The sequence below is a fragment of the Euprymna scolopes genome, chromosome 23 (assembly GCF_053919585.1).
Source record: "Euprymna scolopes isolate OS-2025 chromosome 23, ASM5391958v1, whole genome shotgun sequence".
Taxonomy (NCBI): Eukaryota; Metazoa; Mollusca; class Cephalopoda; order Sepiida; family Sepiolidae; genus Euprymna; species Euprymna scolopes.
The window spans coordinates 21,479,874-21,502,641 of NC_136504.1; the positions used below are offsets into that span (position 1 = coordinate 21,479,874).

Sequence of the window (22,768 nt, forward strand, 5' to 3'; positions counted from 1 at the left end):
AACAAGAAAGGTATACTATATCATACTTAAATGGTCAATTGGAGAGAGAAAACTGTTCTCAACTTCAACAGTGTGTGAGAGGTAAAGGAGAAACTTTAATGAAATATTCGAATATCTATCTATATCTGGAGCCATTTCCATTAAAAAAACTAAATGTTTTTTTTTTCTATTTATCTATATTTGGAGCAATTTTCATTAAAAAAAATAATTTAAATGTTTTTTTTCTATCTATCTATCTATATCTGGAGCAATTTTCATTAAATTGAAATTTAAATGTTTTTTTTTCTATCTACCCATCTATATCTGAAGCAAATTTCATTAAAAAAAAATTTAAATGTTTTTTTCTATCTATCTATATCTGGAGCAATTTTCATTAAAAAAAAATTTTAATTTTTTTTTTCTCTTAATTTAAATACAATCTTAAATTTCAAAATGAAGTTTATAATACTTACCATGTTTTTTTTTGTTGTTTTTTTTTAACTAAATAAAAAAGTTTTTTATACCTTTATAAAATCCAATTGTAGGATTTTGATATTTTAATGCAAAATTTTAACATCAATTTAATAAAATTGTTAAGAGAGAGAGAGAGAGAGAGAGAGAGAAAAAATGTAAAGAAAGTAAAACAAATATGATAAGAATTTCTTTTTGTGATTTTTTTCTTTATATATTTTTTCAGTGGATGGAAATTTGAAAAAAAAAAAAAATAATAAAAAAATAAAAATTAAAAAAAAAAACAGTCAAGCTATAAGCCTCAACAAAGCCAATCCAAACATTGATGAATGTATTAATAACAGAGCTGCTTCTTCAAGATTATGATCATCAAATCAAAAGTTATTAGTGTTGGAAATGGTCGGGAGAGGAATTTGCAAGTCTGTTTTTAATGTGTCTGTTCTTTCTTTTTTTTTTTTTTTGTGGGGAATTGCGCCTGTATGATGGAAATGCATAGCCTCCTATCAATGGTTTCTTTCTTTGTAAAACTAGGTCATTCAATACCAATGGTCAGTCGTTAGATTGGTCATTATGGTTCTGCGAATGATGCTACCATGACAAAAAAAAAAAATAAAGTTGATGTTTTATAAAGAAAAAAAAAAAAATTTTTATTTTTAAAATTTTTTTTTATTGTCTTTGCTTTTTTTATTGTCACGTTTTCTTTGTATTATTTTTTTTCTTTTTTTATAGAAAATTTTACAATGATTGAACAATACCCCGACCCCCTTCAAAAAACATACTGGCTCTTATTTACATATGTACGAAAAAAGTAGTCAGTCTATTTTTTTTTTTAATTATTTTTTTTTATTTTATACGAATAAAGTTCAAAGTTATTTTTCTTCTTTTTTTTTTTCATTTTTTCCTATTTTTGTCTGGCAAAAATTGTTTTAAAAAAAATAATAAAATAAAAACAAAACAAAAACAAAAACACTTTCAACCGTCCTTCAATTTAAAGATGAGCTGGGATTCCCGATAATAGAAAATTGGTTTATATTTTTTAATGTTTAAAAAAGGTTTTATTTATAATTTGTCAATTTTTTTTTCCACTTTTTACTTTTTTTTTGTAACTATGTATTAGATTGCAAATAATACATAACAGCCACATTAAAATGGTCACTTTAAAACCATAGAAAATATATAAAAACAAAACATTCATACTGACAATTTAAAAAGGAATGCTTGTATTTCTCACCAAAATATTTCAGCCAATCATAATTTAGCAAAGTGGTCACATGACCTAGCATAGTTTGTTTTTGTATTCTATGCCAAGTTCTAATTTTAGTATGCAGATTTTCAATTCTTAATCTTATGGCAGTATAAAGTTTTGAAAATATTAAATATTTTTTGCAATTTATGGCTGGACTAGAAACGCTGTTAAAAATTTCAAATAAGTTTCATATACTTTGCAATATGATACATAATTAGAAAACAAAACTTCCCAATAATTATATATATATATATATATATATATATATATATATATATATAGTTGGTGGTAGTTTTGGAGGTGGGATAAAATGCATCACTCAGGTGCGAGGGTAGTTTCTCATTTCAACTTCTTTTTCTCGATATCCGCCTTTTGTCCGAGGTCCTTTAGATCCGTGCGAGTCATAACGAGGTCCTCTACCATGACCAGGTCGTAGGCCTTGAATAGACTCACCAGGATATGGAGGAGGAGGAGTCTGAAAAGAAAAATTAAAAATTAAGTTTTATATAAATTATAAAGATGAATATCATCTTAAAATTAGAAGCTATTAAAATAATAAGCTTAATATAGATAGTGCAATTACAGAAATAGGAAAAATTGGAGATGGAAAATAAAATTGAATAAATTACAATATTTATTGATCCATAAAAAATTCAAAAAAGAAATTATAATAAAAATTATTGACCCATAAATTTGGAAAGATAAACTCTTTTCATTGTGTTTATTCTCTAATGAAATGAGCTTATCTTTAAAAATCCATGCATTAAGGATTTTTATTCATTATAATTTCTTGTTTGAATTTTTGATGGATCAATAAATACAGAGTAGAATAATAAAAATGTCGCCTAAACAAAACAACACTGCAGCTTTATTTTAAAACTTTTATTGAAAAAAAAAAAAAAAAAAATTCAGGTAACTTGATTAAGTAGTAAAGCTGATGTCTATTCAATATAGCTACCTTCACTTTCAACCATCGCCTCGATACAAGTCCAGAACTGGGAGCATGATTTGAGCCCAAAACAATAAATTTTAAGGGGCCATAATAGGAGTCAAATTTAAAAAAATTGGCTGCTTTTTTTTTTTTTGCTCAACATACACTGCCAAACACCTGGGCAATGCCGGGCTGAAATGCTAATGTATATATATATATATATATATATGTGTGAGATTTACCTATGACATGTTTAGTTACAAAAATTGACACTATTTATTCTGCTTGGATTTCATTTGAAAACTTACAACCTTTGACATATTTGTTGACATTCTTTCTGCATAACAATAATAAGTATTTATTTATATAGTATGCTTATGGATACTATATAAACAAATAGACTTATTATTGTGCCATCTAATTTACATATCTGTGGTGTATACAAACAAACGTACAGAAATTAGATGATACTGACAACATAGGCACTCTTTCTCTTAGTGTTCACAAAGGCATGAAAAACTATTAGTGGTTAGAGCAACATTAGAGAAATACATAGATGGCTAATTGAGAAATTAGTGACTTATTCAGTTAATTACAAATTACAACTAATTAAAAGAACTGCAGTACTAAAGCATTTTAGCTTGTATTTTGCGTGATTAAAAGATGTAAGAAAAAAAGCTTCAAGTAAACAAACGTTAATCGAGTCAGTTTTAGTTTTATATATATATATATATATATATATATATATATATATATATATATAAAACCTTTTTTGTTGAAGTGAATTAATAGAGATTTACCCTGTATTTTTCTTTTCTTTTTTTCTATTAGATTTGATTGTATTCATCTGCTGGTTGGAATGTATTCAACCCATGAATTCAAGATTACCTCACAGTAATATTTAGTAGAAATACCATAACTTGAGCTTATGTGTTGCATCCATATCCACCAGCAGATACACACAGTAAAATCTACTGACTCAGGATTGTCTGGTCAATTCTTGCGCTGCACAGTAAACACGCAAAACAGTAACACATTCTCCTGACTCATTCTTTTTCTTTTTTTCTAAGAGAATTAAGTATTTTTTTGTTAATCACAAATTGCATTATAAAGGATCTACATTGTGTAGAGAGAAAAGAGGACATGAGGAAAGTTAAAGTGCCTGGATGAAACGGGGGAAAGAAGGTTTCCAGGGATTTCTACTAGCATTTGGCTGATGCGTACAGTGCAATTGCAGCTTACTTGTTTAGCCTCAAGTCAAGGCATTTCCAACAGATCCTTTCACTTTTCAATACAGCAGCAACAGAAGAAAGAGAAAAAAGAGAGAAAGCAATCAGTCAGTATTCATTAAACTAGTATAAAAACTGCGCCCGTCGTAGGTACAGTGCTGGCATACTTGATGTCTGGGTGGAGGCTGTCGGTTGAGGGTCCGTCTTGGTTGAAGGCTGGGTCTGCGTCCAGATGGTTTACTGCTTGGGGTATGCACTGCACAGACTTTAATAAAAGCAGCCATAAATAGCACCAAAACTATGCACATCAGCATTACAGCCCACCAGTGGATCTGAAGAAGAAAGGAAAATGATTTACTGCAGTTTCATAGACTTTCAAAAGTGTGGTAATATGTTTTGTTTGTTTTTTTAATTCCAGAGGATTGAACACTGCGGGTGGGGTCTCTTTAAAGATTGGTTTGTCTGATATATCTACTAACCCAAGCACGCTCCTCTATTGTTTTTATCACCATATTTGATGATGACATCTGTTTTACATGCTGTCTAACCTATCTCTGGTCAGGTCTTCATTTATCCCTCTTTTTCTCAAATCCATTTTTTATCATTTCCTCCTAAGATTCCTTGGCCTTCTCCTTCTATGTTAGTATTATCATAATGTGCCTCATCTTTCAATTCCATCCTATTAATCTTTACCCTCAAGCTGGGGGCAGGTTTGTCTCTTTGCACTAAAGCTAACAGAGTCTAAATGATTATTTAGACTCTGTTATTATTTATTTAGATAGCTTATTTCCTATTTTTTTTTTTATTTATTTTTTTTTTTTTTACTCATGTTCATCTCTAACAAGATATATCGCCACTTGGACGTAATAGGCTATTTGGGGCCAGGCCTAGGAAAGATGAAAAGATGTTGGTTTACATTACATTTAAACTTCTGCATATTAGACAGGGAGCGGGTAGCAGAAAAAGAATTCCAAAGTATAGTTGTTCTATTAGAGTAAAAAACAATCTGGCATTTAAGGACCTCAACAGTGAAGGGATGTGATTTTGTTGCTAAGTGGGTTTGTCGGGGATATGTACATTGAGGAGGCATAAGGGCAAGGAGTTCATCAGTGCACATTCCATTAAAATACTTGTAAAACAGGCACAGGGATGCAACATTGCAGTGATGAAACAGGAGTTGGAGCTTAGTAGACAAAGTGGAAGCAATTAGATTGAAGAGTCTTTTTTTTTTTTGGACCCTATCCAAAAGAGAGAGAGACTAGTGGTAGATGCACCAGCCCAGATGTGGCAACAATACTCCATGCATGAGCAAATGGTGACTTTGTAGAGGTGTGAATAGTCTTCTAGTACGATGAAGGGAACCCACCTTCTTTCCAGCAGCTCTCACAATGTATTTGTCCCTGTTCATATTGCTCGTGAATTTTTATTTTTTGGTGCTTATATGTTACTAGCGAGGGTACCCGGCGTGGTGAGGGGGGGGGGATCAAAACAAAATGGAAAATAAATAAGCGAACATAATAACCCTATTTAAATATTAAAAAAAAAAAACAGCAAACGTGATGCAAAAATTGAAAAATAAGCGAACGATGTTAAAACTTCTTTAAAAAATCGGAAAAAAAACCCAAAAAAAACACAGCGAATGCAATTAAAAAATTTTAAAAAAAAAAAAAAAAAAACGAACAAAAAATGGCATAAATAACCGTTTCAATATCAAAACTTTAAAAATCGAAAAAAAAAATTTTTTTTTTTTTTTTTTACATAGGCATCACCACATTAACAAGGCCAAGAGGCCACTCAAGGATAAGGGTTAAAGAGTGTACAGTAGAAATTGGACAATATAGTAATCATTAGTAATGAAAATTTGGTAAATTTGATAACTTATATGGAACGGCTCATCAAGAACTTATTTACATTAGACTTGAAGACAACCATATTGTAGTCAGCCGGAAAGCAGGAAAACGGAAGACAATTCCACAGGCGTGCAGTTCTAAGAAAGAAGCTTTGTTCATGGAATCTACGTTTAGGTTTAGACACAGATAAAGAGTGGGGGGAATTATTGATAGTGTTTACAGCTAGACGAGTGTTTCTTGTGAAAGTTTGGCGAGGGGGGACCATAGATTGAAGCTCAGTTGAACACTTTCCATGAAAATAACGATACATCAGAGACAAACTCGCAACATCTCTTCTATATATATATTCTGATATCTCAACTCGAACAAGAAATCTTAAAATAATGATGCTGCTACTATAACAACTGGTCTATGATTGTGTGAGCGAAATTAGGTTGTTTTTTTTTTAAATATTTAAACCAAATCAAGGACGAACGTTTTTTTTTTTGCGCATGTGTGTAAGGCTACATTGTCATGAAGGAATGATTTTTTGCTACCACTCCCTGTAGAAAAGTGCCGAGTTGAGGGTGAAGGAACTAATGATTTAGCCAATTGTTCGATATTTGTCATCTGACGGGTCAAGCTTCAAAACGATACTGATCTTGTGAAAATCAGTCACTTCTGGCAAAAGTTTTTGCGAAACATACATACATTAAACAGGTGAGATTTATATTATAGATTAAGCACAAATGAAAATAACAGTTACAAATAAATTAACAGAAAACTTTACTTTTACATTAAGCAGAAATAGATAGCTACACCAAAAATCAGGAAAAATTATCAAGTAGAATTTTAATTAAAAATTAAATAAAAAATAAAATAACGAATTTAAAACAATTTTTTAGCAAATTATTTTTTAACCTTTTAAAGCTAAAAAGAATTGATTTAAAAAATTTAGATTTTTTTTCAACACACAACACATTTTGTTTTGTTGTCTTTTCTGAATAATTTTTTTATATGAATTAAGGAACAGATGGCAATTCACTTACACATTAGTTTTAAATTTTTAAAAGAAATTATAATAAGAAAAAAAAAAAAAGAATTTAGTCTCCTCTCAACGTGACTTTTTTTTTTTTTTTTAATTATAAAATGAAATAGCTAAACCGTAAACAGGCAGCCATGTTTTTGTTTCGTTTTTTTCAAATTTTAGGGGAGAAATGGTTTTAATGATTTTTAACTAATAAAGTGGGACGGACTATAAAGGTATAAGGTAATTCGTTTCTCATTAATTAATGTTTGTGATGTTATTTTTTTGTGACATACCGACCAGTGAATTGATTCTGCCTCTTTTGTTGTTAACTAATCATGTTTCTATTTGCTACAAACAAACTCGTAAAGCATCGCAACTTTTTAATAATATATACATTCTTTTTATTCAATTTCTCGTTAACTACTGTTGATTTGTGATAATCATTTCTTAATCAAAAAAAAAATTTTTTTATTGTTTTATATACAATTATTTGGACAATTAATCTGGGTTTAAATAATAAAACATGTATTTGTTTATGCGTTTGCATTTTTTTAAAATTGAAATCGCTCCAGACAAGACATGGAGCCACTTAATGTCAGAAGGTTTAACAAAAAAACTACTTCAAGGTCACAAACTTGCTAACCATAAATGTAGATGAAAGATTCTAACCAAGATGAAACTGCAATTTTTTCCTCTTTGTCAGAAACATTGCTCATGAAATCTGAAGACTAAAGGACAAAATAAGGGGCGCGAGAGTTACAACACTGCCAAGAACAAAACCAAAGGTTCATTTTTTTCTACTCATATTTATTTACTACTATTTGGTTATGAATTCTTGTTTCATATTTTTTGTTGTTTTATTTGTTTTCAAGTTTATGATTTGGTAGTTTTCATATAAACATAATTTACAATTTTTACTGCGAGAAAGAGCAAATGTTAAGATTCCCCTAATTGATATTAGAGCCAATTTTTCCCCCTGCATATATATTTAGACAGGAAAATAGCATTTCTATATTTTTAACTTCAGTATATTTATCAGTGTGTATGTAGATGGAAGAGAATTGAAAAATGATAGACAAACATAAGATAAAAGACCAAGATCAAATCAGTTTATACATTTTATACATGCATCAGTTTATACAATTTTATTCATTTTTTTTTCTTTGCCATGATGGTAAATTGTCTGCGATATTACTTTCAAATGTTGGAAGAATACACTTGCCGCACATGATATGAACCTCAAAGTTGTGTTTTCCGTGAAATAAGTTTAGTTTGAATTTTAAAATATGTATCAAATACTTTTATAAGGCAAATTCCATTGCCAATATATTAATTTTAAATAACTAAATATTTGTGTAGTTGTTTTATATTGTGTTGTACTTTAGCATATACACATATTTTATACATATTTTATTTTAAAATTTAAACACTTATTTCACGGAAAAAACAACTTTGACTTTAAGAAATTATTTGTTATTGTGTTAATTACTACAAATTTATAAAACGCATATCCTGTTAAAAAATATAGGGCTGATATTTTATTTTTATTCAAGAAGCAAATTATATATATAAGATCTATTGGGTTTTTTTTAAATTTATTTTTTATTATTATTAGCGATTCTGTTGTATGTAATTGTTATGCTTACCTGAGTTACCTTTCCATTGCTTACTTGCATCCCCCCCTCCATTTTTTTGGAGGGGGGGCATATTTTTTTTTTATATCTATTAATTCATTTATTAAATATTTAAATATTATTTATTTAAATATTTGTTAAATATTTTTTCCATGAACAAAAGTAATCCATGAACATGTGCTTCTAGCTATCCCTGTCTTGAGCATGGCTAAACTTTTAACAAGGATTGAACTCATAACCAGCCAATCGGCAGCCTGATGTTTTCCACTGAGATACGATACCCCATCAAATTTTATGCATGACTTTATCACTTTTAAATGTAAGATCTATTGTTTTGTTTTTTTACTTATCTTTATTTGTGTCCCTTTTTTTTTTCTTTTTGATATTTAATAAATATAATTAAGAATATATATATATATAATTAAGTATATATATATATCCTCTGAGCTTATATTTGCAAAAAAAAAAAAAAAAAAAAAATTTTTTGTTTACATAGAAATCAGTATTTATTCCCATATGTGACTTGGTTATTTTTTTTAATATAATATGTAAAGTAAGGATTTATATAATTGGTTTTATTCGATTTTTAAAAGGATGAGTAAATTAAATAATTGATAAGAACATAAATAAGGAATCCATATAATAGCATGATTAGTGAAAAATAACCTTTAATTTTCACAATTTTAATTCATAAAATATCATTAACAAAAAAAAAGAAAATAATCGAGATAAACAAGAGGGATAATAGACTATATTTTTAATATTTTTATATTTTATAAACACATATGAAGGTAAAACTAACGAATACATATCTAAGGAAATTCCTAAAACTCTAAAAGGAAGACTCTGTAATGGAATGGGGCCGAAACTGGTTAGTAACGTTCAATGCTGCCAGGACTAAACTTATTTCCTGTAATAATTGCAAAAACTTCTCAACCACTGATTGCCATGGCTAATGAGATACTGCCTGAATGTACTTCCCTCAAGCTCCTAGGGTTAACATTCACAATTGCCAAGGCTGCTGCGAGGCAGTAGGCTTTCTCTACGATGCTAAAAGGCTACTCACACCCGAGAGTATCCTGTATCTCTACAAGGCCATGATTCACCTATGCATAGAGTATTGCTGGTGCATCTGTCACTAGTCTCCTGCTCCTAGACAGGGTTAAAAAAAAGAGTCCCCCACCTGATAGATCCTGAACTATCAACTAAACTCCAACCTCTGTCCCATCGCCGAAACGTGTCTGTTTTATAAGTATTTCAATAGCAAGTGCACTGACAAACTCCGTAACCCCTCGATGACGATACTCTCAACAAATCTGACAAGCAATAAAATCCCACCCCTACACTGTAGAGATCCCTAGATGCCGTAAAGCGTTCTACTCAAATAGCATTTTCTCTCAGACTGCTGCAACTTGGAATTCCCTTTCGGGTTCATTCTTCCCTGACTGTACTGACATGCAATAATTTGAGTGCAAAGTGAGTAGACATCTTGCTGGCAAACTCCATAAATAGTATCCCTGCAAATCTGGTCCCAAATAGTAGCCCCTCACGACTAAATAGCTTTGTGCCTTGTTTGAGGTGGAATGACAATTTAAAAAAAAAAAAAAAAAACTAATGTCCGAGTTATGTCCCCTACACTGAATTTGAAAATAGCATGTTGATGGCGATGAAGAGATTTCTTTTAAGAAAAAATTTTTTACAGTCTAACTAAAATTGTATCTGACAATAAATGTTAAAACATATTTGTATTCCTAACATAAATACATAGTCATTTTAATAATTAGGTTAATGACTAATATGTTTAGATGTACTAAAAAAATAAATAAAAAGATTAAAAACATAAACATATCGATGAAATAAAAGTTAGTTTTTCTATTAAAAACCCAAATAGACTCATTGTAGATTTAACTATTGGTGATGTAATTTTAGATAATATTAGTTATTTCAAAATAAATAAAAATTATTAAAGTAGATATTTTTAGTGTTGATTAAAAGAATAAGGAAAAGTTATATCCATACAATATCATAACACGATGCAAATATTCTTTAGATTTATGTGATCATGCCCATTTATTTTTATGTTCTTTTTAAAGTTAAAAAGTTCTTATTTTTTTTTTTAAGAGTCAGTGCGGGAAATATTCAAACTTAACATAATTATATGATTGTTTCTGTGCTACGAAACAGATACTGTCAAGAGTGGACGTTTTGACATGTTGAAAGAAATAAGATAAATAACACCTTGGAATTGGGAATATAGTTGTTTTCTCATCTATTTGTATATGTTCTGTAGTTACATTTAACATGCATCTGTTACAGAGATTGGGAGGGAGGGAGATTATACGTCTGTTGTATAATTCATAAAACCAGCCAGATTGCTAATCATGGTTTGTTTGAAACCTGTACAATTAAGTGCACCTCCATAATAAACGTAAACACAAAAGTCTTTGTACTTTTAAATAATATGTACAGGAATGCTTGATTTGAAAATAATGTTTATTTTCTAGTGACAACGCTGACAGCATGGAGAGGTCGTGGGGTTTGGTATGTGTGCAAAATGACAGATAATGTGTCCGCTTTACTCTCCATGGTTGCTGTTTCTCTTCTCTCATCACTGTCTGCTGCCTCTCTTTTATTGGCATGGATAACGTCAGAACATTCCACCATGCATTGTTCAAAATGTTGGTCTGTCCCACTGATCCACACCTGGGGATTCTGTCTCCCATTTTGACTTCTTTGACGTCATTCCTGGGGCACCTGAATCCAGGATTGCTGCCTTGACCTAGGATCTGACAGGCTTTCCTTTGCTGGCATCTTTGCAAGTTCGGTCAGCCACCCCTCCACCTCTGCCACCTGCAACCCCCATCTCCCCGTAACATATTGAACTTCATAAAATAAATAAAAGGATTGGTATTAATAAAAGGTGAAATACAATTGAAAAAGCATATTTAAGGAAATAAACAAAAACAAAAAAAAATGTGACAAAAAGCAAAATACATACAATTATCCATTCTCTAATTGTCTGAAGAGTTTCCGGATTGAATATCAAATTCTTCAAACGAGCAAGAGGTCCTTCAGCATCAACTCTTCGACATCGGTGGAAGACATCACAATAGCCACGGAAGTTGTCACAAGGAGATCCTAAAATTTTTGTAGTAATAAAAAAAAAATTTATAAAATACTTGTAAGCTGTTTGAAGTTTTAAAAAATTTTATTTTTTTTCTTTTATACATCTAATCATATACACTAATAAAAATAATGAATCTATATGAAATACTTATAACCTCTGTTCATACTTATATTTGTACAGTTTTGATACTGCTTAAGCACTAAATTTGTCAAAAATATCAGTGAAGGTCTAATTTAAAACTGATTTAATTTGGGGATATCAAGATCACAGAAAAGGTGAAAATCACTTTTGGTGATAATTTTGACTTTATTCATTGTAAAAACATTTTTCCAAATTTGATGTACAGATTTGAACATTTTTGGTAACCATAACCGACATACACAATTTCAGATAATTTTAAAGGTTTCCATAGGATAACTTTGGAAATACTTCATACAGTGCAAATAAGTGATGCCTGATAAAACTGGCCCATCGCTAACTTGTTAAGCAGAGCTATGCAGTCTCACAATTGGCTTATGTTCTTGTTCTTTCTAGGATCCTTATTACATCATCAGGACCAATGAAAATCATAAAATGTAAGAAAATATGTTTTGATACGATTATTTTGTCTACTTTTAATTAATTATAACAAGATGCTATAGGTTCTTTTTTTATAGGCGGCAAACTTTAAATTGAAATAAATTACAGAAAAATATTTTTATCATACAAATATGTGGTTTACTCCCAAAGACTAATTTTTGGCATTTATAATTTACATACAATTTCAGGCATGCGGCTCGTGCGTATATGGCAAACTTTAGAGGGTCCAATTTTCACAAAATATTAAATAACACATCGAAGGTAGTCTTTTAAGTGGTTTATTGTGTCTGGTTTATCAGTGCAGACATGAGACTTTACATATCCGGAAAAAATAATTTAATGGTGTTAAATTGCATGAGCGAGAGTCATTTGACAGGTTCATTTTGTTAAATTATTTGTTCATCAAATTTGAACAATTTACAACACTACTCGAGTGTCAGTCTCTTCATGATGAATTGTCAATTTAAAGTTTACCGCCTTAATAATAAAAAAAAACCCACCTTATACGTTTTGTTAAGTCACACAATGCCAATGTAGAATAATAATTTATTAAAAAATGCAATGAAGATATATTATACATAAGTGTTCAGGAAAGAATTTGATATTTTTTTTAAAGTGAAGAAAAAAAAATGTGATATCTGAACCGATATCTGAACCAATTCTCCAAATTCAAAGCACATCAGGACAACTTGGCATGAGGATAATTCATCCGACAAGTAAACTCTGACCAAAATTCAAAATAACATAGAAGACCAAACAGGATTCCCTCAGTATAGCTACACACCGGCTTATCCGATGAATGGTGCATCTTGTCCAGGTAATGTTGCCTCAAGCTGGATACTCCACAAGATGAATTCACCAAGATCAAGAGAGCACAAAAAAGATAAACACAAGCACATTTTTTTTTATTATTATTTTTGCAATCCTTTGAGATAAGGCTTCATAATTTGTGCATTCATTCTTTTTTTCGAACTGTCGTCCTAATTTTTATAGTTGTTGTTTCACCACGTTTCGGCCAACTCACCCTCTGGCCTTCTCCAGGTGATTAACCATGACCGGATAGGAATGCTGAGTCTTGTAACTTATCCCCAGTAATTACTGCCTTCCATAGTGGTTAAGTTAGGGTTAGGGTTAATTGTTGTTGCCTCACCACGTTTTGGCAGGACTAAAACTGCTATCTTCAGACAATGCTCACCTAGAACCGTAAAGACTCAATGCCTCTATCCACTGCACCTGGGTTCTGCTGCCACACATGTTCCAGGAAATGGAGCTTGATTATACAAGATAGGTAAAATGTAATTAAAACTGAAATGGTTGTCTTCAATACATTATGAGTCCAGAAGTGTCAGGAACCAAAAAGAAAAAGGCAATAGTTATTGCGTTTACACACACATATACATGCATATGAAATGCCTTCAATAAGTTTCCAGACTTTTTTCGTATGCGCACTTTTATTGATACTACATACATGAACCTTTAGTCCCCTTTGAAGTAATCTCCTCCGGCTGTATTGCACTTGTTGTACTATTCCAACAACTTCTGAAAGGCCTCATGAAAGTTCTCTTGTGCGAGCGTGTCAATGACCGGTGTTACAGCATCTTCCATCTTTTCAATTGTCTCAGGATGACAGCCTCTAAGGTTTTCCTTGAGTTTAGGGAATAACAAAAAAAAAATCACAGGTAGCAAGGTCTGGACTATAGGGAGGATGAGGTGAAAATGCCACTGACCAAATTTGAAGAGTGATAGCTTCTTCCAACGGAATCTCTTCCTGAACTCCCTTAATACCTCAACATAGTATTCCTTGTTGACTGTCTGTCCAGTGGGCAGCCAGTGCATTTAGATTATGCCTGTGCTGTCAAAAAAATAGATTCATCTTAAATTTCTGTATGGATTTGCTCTTTGACCTTCTTGGGTCAGAGAGCCAGCATTCTTCCACTGGGAATTTTGTCTCTTGGTCTGTAGATCATAGCAGTAAATCCAGCTTTCATTGCAAGTCACCAGAGCATCAAGAACTGTGGAATGTAAATTGATCAACATCTTCCTGCTGTCATGACGTCTTTCTTTCTGATCTTCTCTGAGCACCCTCATGACAAACTATGTGCAAATTTTCCGCATCATTAGTTCCTCGCAAATAATTTTATGTACTGTTTCCACACTGATATTAAACTATACACTTATTTTCTCTATAGATACAGGGCGGTCCTTATCTATGAAATTCTTTATTTGATCAATCAACTCTGGTATTCTGACTTTCTTACTCCTCCCACACCTCTCATTATCCCTCACAGATTCCCTGCCTTCCTTGAGTCTTATGTAACTCAAAAACTGCTGCTTAATTATAGGGAGATGGTCCAAAAGCGGTCTGAAGCATTTCATTCTGCAGCATTTTTTCCAAGTTTAAAAACAGAATTTTATTGCAGATCATTCTTTTAAATTGTCCTTACATCGAGATTGCATTTTTGAAATTCACCAGCTGTGACAATCAGGTTTTAGGACGGTTTATTCCAATTCCTGCTCTAGCTGTTCATTTGAACCTAAAATCATAAAAATTGGTTAGTCATCTCATAAGATGTATAGCAATAACATACTGCTGAATTGTCAAGAGTCTACAACAATTTTAAATGCCTGCACAAAAAAGTCTGGAAACCTTGTACATATTGTAATTGCACTTAAAGAGACACTTAGAATCTTAGAAAGATCTCTCGTTTTGAATATACGAGTTTGCAGGTGAATGTCTGGCATCCAGTAGAATGCCCCCTCCCCTCCAGCTTGAAAAAAAAAAAAAAAAACATATACAGTTGTTCATTGGAAAATTGTTAATTTTCAAAATACCTGCAGGTAGTTTCAGAGGAATTCCTTTATTTTTGTTGATTTCTAACAGCAAATTCTTGAAAGGTAAATTTACTTTTTTGTTTACAGCAGAACTGTCTTTTGAACTGATGCAGTCGCCAGTCACATTATTTCCTGCAAAGATACATTCAGAAAATTAAAAGCAATTTTTACAGGTAAGAAATAAAAAAGGAAACAACAATATCAGATTTTAAAGTTCTGAATTTTTTAGATGAAGGCTCATTGTTTATATCACTCATATAGATCGGATTTTGGACCATCTCACATGACTGTTGCTCTCATCTTAGATGTTATTTGTGCAACGTTACAGGTTCCATGCGTATGTGCTGCCTCAGAGTCGTCTGGCCCTTCAACTTGCAGATGACTCACGGAGACAGTATATCTATATATAAAAGCGAAAATGTGTGTGTGTGTGTGTGCGCGCATTTTTTGTGTATGTCCGCAAAAGGCTTTTTTCACCACGCTTCTTGGTCGGCTTACTCCTTAAAACTTGTTATATGCTGTCTAAATCATAATATCTACAACTTAAGAATGGGGGTTGCAGCTATCTTTAATTTGCCTGACTTTTACATGCTATTTTCAACCGCCGCGTCTTCACTACGCTTTTCAGTATAAAAAAAGCGAATGATGGGGCAGGGGAAACAAAAACTGGCTGCAGCGCAAAACTAGGTCAAACATCGCGCGACTTAACTTTCTCGCACCTGTCGATTTCACTTTATAAATGGTAACTTAAGACACTTATCATTTCCTCTCCCTTCATGGCCGATATGGTTAGGTCTCAGAGGGTTTTTTTTTCCATTTCGTTTCCGCCTTCGTGTCAAGGCTTCGGGGTTCAACCCTACCTTCCTACTAAAACTTTTTTCTTTCTTTTACACCTCCAAATATCCAGGCAATGCCGGGTACCCCCGCTAGTATGCTATAAAAAGAAAAATTACTAAACAGACCAAGCCTGGAATTTAGTAACATTTGAGAGCTAATTGTACACCCTTAAAATTTCGGCGATGGAAGGGAGATAATCCCCCTGTTGATCTTTATTAGAGTTGCTTCCCCTTTGTCAACCAATTTTTTTTTCTTACAAATTCGAAACTATAACCATAAATTAGAGACTAACTCACGGATATACAAAAATATCTACAGAGCCAGTAATTTTTCTTGTTTTCTATACAACAACTGACATGCCTGAGGAAAGTCAAAGGATAATCTGGCCAAAACGTTGCACTATTGACACTCAAGATGAGAAGAATAGTCTAATCAATGCAAGCAATATAAACAATATCAGATATATAAAATCAGATCATACGTAATGACCGATTGATTTTGAATTTCAATAACTGTTGGGCCATTTAAAGTAAGAAGGTTATATATACAGTACCATATTTTGGGGGTAATTGCGCCAAGTCCAGGGTAATTGCGCCAACTAGCTAAAAGTGCTCTTTTGGCAACCACGCATATAAAGCACACTTTTTTTTTTAGTTGACGCAATTACCCCCAGATTTGGTGCAATTACCCCAAAGTACAGTACTTCTTTTTGCGAACATGTTTTAGAAATAGAAATATGACATTTTTTAATATTATTCACAATGTGGGAGTAATTTTGTTACATTTTTGTAAATAATTTTCTCTTCTTTGAGGATGTTTAAAAAGTTATTCAGGTTGTTAACTCGGTAATAACGTAATTGACATTTTTTGCAAGTTGGGAGTTGGTTCGCTTATAAGCAAATAAACTGATTGGTTATTCCATTTTATGTCACATTTTGAGCCATTCATTACTGAACGCATTCATCTTTTATGCTTCAAGTTTCCAATATCTTCAAATATTTATAAATTGATTTTCTTTTTAGGCCTATATTTTTTTAAGTAAAGAATCAGTAAATGATAGATTATGCCGCACGATTATGATTGTACAGCATAATCACATTGACACACCAGTTCTCATTAGATCACTGAAGTTAAGCAATATTGAGTCTGGTCAGTACCAGATGGGTGACCAATTTGGGAATTCCAGGTACTGAATGTAGCAGGACATCGACACTTCCTTGCAAGAGTTGCAAAATCCCAACATCGTCATCTCCCCTACATGTGACTGGAGACCACTTGTGAATTTTGTACTCCCATAGAACTTCCTCCTTTGGAGGAAGCTGGTTGAACCTGCAGAGGGTTAGTGCAGTTTCCATTTTCCAAATGATAGATTCCATTTAACTTTACTTTGACAAAATTCACTCCCATGGAACACATAGAATCCCGAATACAATTTGTATTTAGACTGCATAATAAGATTGACTAGAAACAAAATGTTGTACTCACTGCAAGACACATAGCAAAGGTGTTCTCTGTCTATTTCATGATCATCATCAGGAGCTGTCAAGAAACATTCGTCCCAAAGAATTTTCTGGCAAACAGGACCAATGCAATGCTAGAAATATATAAAGTTTGTTTGAAAGGTTTGGCTATAAGGAATAAAAAGAGTAGAGGGGAACAAAATATGAAATATGTCATTCATTTTTTTTTATAAAAATTTAAAGAAATATATATAACTAGCAGGGGTGCCCGGCGTTGCTCGGGTGTTTGGTTGATTGATTGATTGATTGATTGGTTTTACGGCATATCAACCTATGTGGTCATTTAATGCCGGAGTCCTTTTTTTTTTTTAACTTTTTTTATTGGGAGGGGGGAATGACTTTTTCAGCCTTTCCTCCCTTTTTTTATAAAATTGAACTAAGAAATTAAATGTTGTATTTATACATGGATGTGTATATTTGGATGACTTTAAATTTCCTTAAATTTTCTTATATAAATTTACTTTCCTTAGGTATGCTAGAATATTTGCTGAGTTGACCTTTTCAAAAAGGTCTTCCATATTGCTTTCTGTATAATATAATTTTCTAGTTGGGGCAAGGTCATCACACCCAACTAGGATATGTTTTACTGTGAGTGTCTCCTGGCATGGGATGCACTCTGGCGCCGATTCTCCATTTAGTATATAAGAATGAGTAAAGTTGGTGTGCCCTATGCGCAGCCGAGTCAGTATCACATCTTCTCGGCGTGATCTCTTGATGTCCGGACATCGTTCCTTAAGTTCAGGTTTGATTGAGTATAATTTGTTGCCCTCTTGCTGACTCCACCGCAGTTGCCATTTTTCCTGTATGTATGCTTTTATCTGGGGTCTAAGATCAGTATGTGGAATCTTAAAATTGTCAGTTGGAAGGTGAGAAGATCTTTTTGCAGCTGTATCTGCCCTGTCATTGCCTTTGATCCCCACATGGCTGGGGATCCAGACAAGAATAATGTTTTTAGTAGTTGAAAGGATATTGATTTTTTCTATTAATTTTGTTGTTAGTGGATTTTCTTGTTTTTGATTTTGTATAGATAATAGGACTGATAGAGAATCTGTGAGAATGATGAAGTTTTTGGTAGTTTCCTCTGAAATTATGTTGAGTGCTAGATCGATAGCTATAGTCTCTGCAGTGAATATAGATGCTTCATTTTGAAGATTTCTCTTCATTGTGGTTTTATGGTACGTTGCTGCACATCCAGTGTGATTGTTGCTTTTAGACCCGTCTGTGTAGATAAAGGTGTAGTCTGAATATTGTAATTTTAAATGTTGAAGTTCGTCGTGGTATTCAATAGGGTTTGTGGTAGATTTGGACTTTTTGTTTAGGTTGAGTTTTATTTCAACTTGTTTCATGGTCCATGGGGGTGTTTTAGGCAGTATGAAGTTGTGAATGCTGGAGATTGGAATTTTCGATTCTTCAATGCTTTCCTTCATTCGGAGCCCGAACGTTTTGATAGTTTTTCTTCTCATGTTAAAGAGTTCTTCATATTTAGGATAGAAGGTACATTGGTATGCAGGGTTGTTTGGGCAAGACTTCAGTTTCAGTAAATATTGAAGGGCTAACTTTTCTCGCCTTAGATCTAGTGGGGGTTCGTGTGCTTCCGTGTATAGACTGTTCACGGGGGAAGTTCTGTATGCTCCTAGGGCCAATCTTAGGCCAGTATGGTGAATAGGGTCTAGGCTTTTTATATATGATGTTCGGGTTGATCCATATATGAAACAACCGTAGTCTAGCTTTGAGCGGACTAGTGCTCTGTAAAGTTTAAGGAGTGTTTCCCTGTCTGCACCCCAATCGGTATGTGCTACCACTCTCAAAAGATTTACAGCTTTGTTACATTTTTTTTTCAGATAGTTTATGTGTGGGATGAATGTTAACTTTTTGTCAAATAAAATCCCTAAGAATTTGTACTGGTCAGTAACTGGTATGGGCATTCCTTCCATGGTTAGGACAGGATCATTATGCATGTTCTTTAGTTTGCAGAAATGCATGCATTTCGTTTTTCTTTTGGAGAATCTAAATCCATTCTCTTCCGTCCATCTCATTACTTTGTTTAAGCACAATTGAAGCTTCCTTTCTATTATAGATATATATCTAGATCTACAGCATATTAGGAAGTCATCCACATATAGGGAGCAATCTACCCCAGGGTTAAGGTTTTTTACAATGTTGTTAATTCGGATACTGAACAGGGTCACTGACAGTATACTCCCTTGAGGTACTCCATTCTCTTGTTCTTTCAAGTCCGAGAGAGCTGTGCCAACCTTTATTCTGAACCATCTATTTTTTAAAAAATTTTCAATAAAAATTGGCATTCTGCCTTTTAGTCCAAGCGCCTTCAGATCCCTTGTAACACCGTACTTCCACACAGTATCGTAGGCTTTTTCCATGTCAAAAAACACTGCTGTTAAATGTTCTTTCCTTACAAAGGCTTCTCTGATGAAGGTTTCAAGTCTGACTATGTGGTCTATTGAACTTCGGTTTTTCCTGAATCCTGTTTGAAATTCTGTAATAAGATTCTCTGTTTCCAGGAACCAGATTAGTCTTTTGTTTATAATCCTTTCCATGGTCTTACAAATGCAGCTTGTTAGAGCTATTGGCCTGAAATTCAATGGATCTGAGACGTTACTTGATTGGGATTGGATGTTTGAGTTTTCAGATTTGGGGATTGGTATTATTGTGGCCTCTTTCCAGGTCTCAGGTACGTTTCCACTGGACCATATAATATTGAAAATTTCAAGTAGGTATTTCATTGAGGCTTCTGGAAGTTTTTTGAGGATTTCATATGGAATTTCATCGGGCCCTGTAGCTGTGTCATGGGATTTGGTTAGCGATTCTTTTAATTCAGGCAAGGTAAGAGGTTGGTTGTATTTTTCAGTATTTTGTGATTTAAATAGAATTTTCTTTTTCTCTTCCTTTTCTCTAATCTTTTTGAATTTCTCTGTCTGTCACATGATGAAATTTTTGATAAATTATCTGCCAGGTTATTGGAAATGTCTTTTTGATCGGTGTATATTTTGTTGCCTTTAGAGATGTGGGATATTGGTGTACTACTACACTTTCCTTCTATTTTCCTCATCATGTTCCAAACTGTTTTCGCCTTGGTATTCACATTAATTTTGGATATATAATTTCTCCAGGTTGTTCTTTTGGATTCCTTTATGATTCGTCTGGCTTTTGCTCTGTTGTTTTTGAAGAAATCCAGATTTTCGCTTGTTGGATACTTTTCGAATTTTCTCAAGGCAGCTCGTCGAGCTCTGATGGCTTTTCTGCATTCTTTTGTGAACCAAGGTTTGTTGTGATTGTTGGTTTTGGTTGTTTTCGGTATGGTATTATTTGCTATGTTTGTCAGTGTTTTAATGAAGTAGTTCAAATGGTCATCTTCATCATTCTTTTCGATAATTAATTGGTTTTTGCACTGTTCCTGGAAGTCTTCCCAATCCGCTTTATGTAGGTTCCATTTGGATGTTTTTTGTTCAGTGCTAGTACTTAGACTTTCCAGGATGATTGGGAAATGATCACTCCCACAGGTGTCATTGTGTACTTTCCAGTCATAGTCCATATATATGGAAGGATCACATAAGGTAAGGTCAATGGCGGTGAAAGTACCTGTTGCTGGGTACATATAGGTGTAGTTTTGATTATTAAGGAGGCATAGATTATTTTTATTTATCATGTTTTCTATTTCTTTTCCTTTTTTATTTGTTTCTTTACTTCCCCATATTACATTGTGACTGTTGAGATCTCCTAGTAGAAAAAAGGGTTTAGGGAGTTGTTTTATTAATTGAGTTATCTCAGTTTCGTTGATTGTATCTTTTGGAGGGATGTATATTGAGCAAAGTGTTATAGTTCTATGTAGAGTCACTGAAACTGCAATTGCTTGCAAGTTTGTGTTTATATTTATTTGTCTTTGAGGGACTTCATTCTTCACAAGTATTGATGTGCCTCCAGAAGCTCTGTCCGTATCTTTATTTATGTAGTTGTAAGATGTGTAGTGTTTTATGTTGATGGTATTATTTTCTTTCAGAAAGGTCTCCTGTAGACAGACAAGTGCTGGGCTCATATTTGTTATTAATAATGCGAGTTCATTTTGGTTTGCTTTTATCCCTCTGATATTCCATTGTAATATTTTGTTCATCATTTGGAATTGTGTTCAACTTCCATCGTCTCCAATCCCTCAAATCTATTTTCTGTCGGAGTCCCTGTTCGAGATATAGATCGGGATCTTTCTTTTCCTGTTTTTGTTTGTTTTTTTTTTTTGTCTGGGGGGATTTTTGATTCTTTTCTGGCTTGTGATGTGTTTGATGGTTGTTCGGTTGTTTTTGTAGAAATGGTTTGTGGTTTTGTTTCTTTTTGTGGTTCAGTAGTGTCTTTACTTAATATTATCCTTGGATTGGTTGCAGACATTGCACTATTCATTTTCCTCATTTCTTCTAATAGTTCTTTCATTTCCTTTATTAGTTTGCTTAGGACATCAATTTTCTTGTCAGTTGTATCCGTTACATGTATATGACCATTTTGATTGTTGATTGGATTAGTTTTTTTTGTTGCATCTGCATATGTTTTAGTTTCGATGATTTTCCTGGCCTCTGGGTAGGATATATTCTTTATATGTTTTAGTTTGGTCACTTCTTTTTCTCTTTTCCATATTTCGCAATATCTAGAGCCAGCGCCATGGTTTCCCAGGCAGTTGGCACACTTGAAATCTTTTCTGCAGTCAATGTGTGGGCCACTTTCTCCACATCTTCCACACACTGGTAATCGTGTGCACCGATCTTGATGGTGTCCAAACTTCTGGCACTTGAAGCATTGGAGGGGGTTTGGAATATAAATTTCTACATTTATTTTCATATATCCGACTTTCACTTCTTTGGGTATGGTGAGGGAATCGAAAGTTAGTATATATGTATTGGTATCGATTTTCTCACCGTTTTTTTTAATTTGAACTCTGCGAACATCTAACACATTCTGTTTCTGTAAGTTTGTCCGGATTTCCTCCAAGGGACAAAGTGCAAGTTCGTGGCTTTTCACTACTCCTTTGCAGGTATTTAGGGTTGGATGTCTGTAGCATTTGACTTTGATGTTTTCAAATAATTTTAGTTTCAATATTTCTTTAGTTTGTTCTTCGTTATGGGTTTCTATTAGTAGGCTGCCGTTAAATTGTTTTTTAATAGACTTTGGTTTTAGAGTTTTAAGATTTTTTTCAATTTTAAAAGGTGATAGTTTGCTCAAAGGAGTTTCCTCCATTGATTCTATTACTACGAATGTTGAGTTCCTTGGTTTTATCGTCTCTTCGTCAGAGCTACTGATGTCAGAGACATCAGAGTGGGTTCTCTTTGGGTGGTTGGGTGGTTTTTGGGAGGAATAAGCCATATATTTTGTTTTCTTTTTTCGTCATCTTTGTTCCCCACCCACCTCGGAGTCCTATTTGGGAAGAGCCTGGGGGGAAACCCATTCGCCCAGCCTCTACAGGGATACAATGATGATATAACCGACTTTGGTGGTATCATAATGATTATCTGTTCTCTCTTGA

At 33.1% G+C, this 22,768-nt stretch overlaps 1 protein-coding gene across 2 annotated transcripts in view; it reads right to left on the reverse strand.

Annotated features, from left to right (window-relative positions):
* Positions 1-1,364: 1,364 nt before the first annotated feature.
* Positions 1,365-22,768, reverse strand: part of LOC145245798 (disintegrin and metalloproteinase domain-containing protein 10-like) — a 317,331-nt gene continuing 295,927 nt past the window's right edge. For both annotated transcript variants that reach the window (XM_080107440.1, XM_080107441.1), the window contains 5 exons: positions 17,210-17,318; positions 14,888-15,019; positions 11,348-11,487; positions 4,024-4,188; positions 1,365-2,171 (listed from right to left, as the gene is read on the reverse strand). In XM_080107440.1, the coding sequence (XP_079963566.1) occupies positions 2,016-2,171; positions 4,024-4,188; positions 11,348-11,487; positions 14,888-15,019; positions 17,210-17,318 (702 nt within the window). In that variant the 3' untranslated portion in view covers positions 1,365-2,015. The remainder of the gene's footprint in view (positions 2,172-4,023; positions 4,189-11,347; positions 11,488-14,887; positions 15,020-17,209; positions 17,319-22,768) is intronic.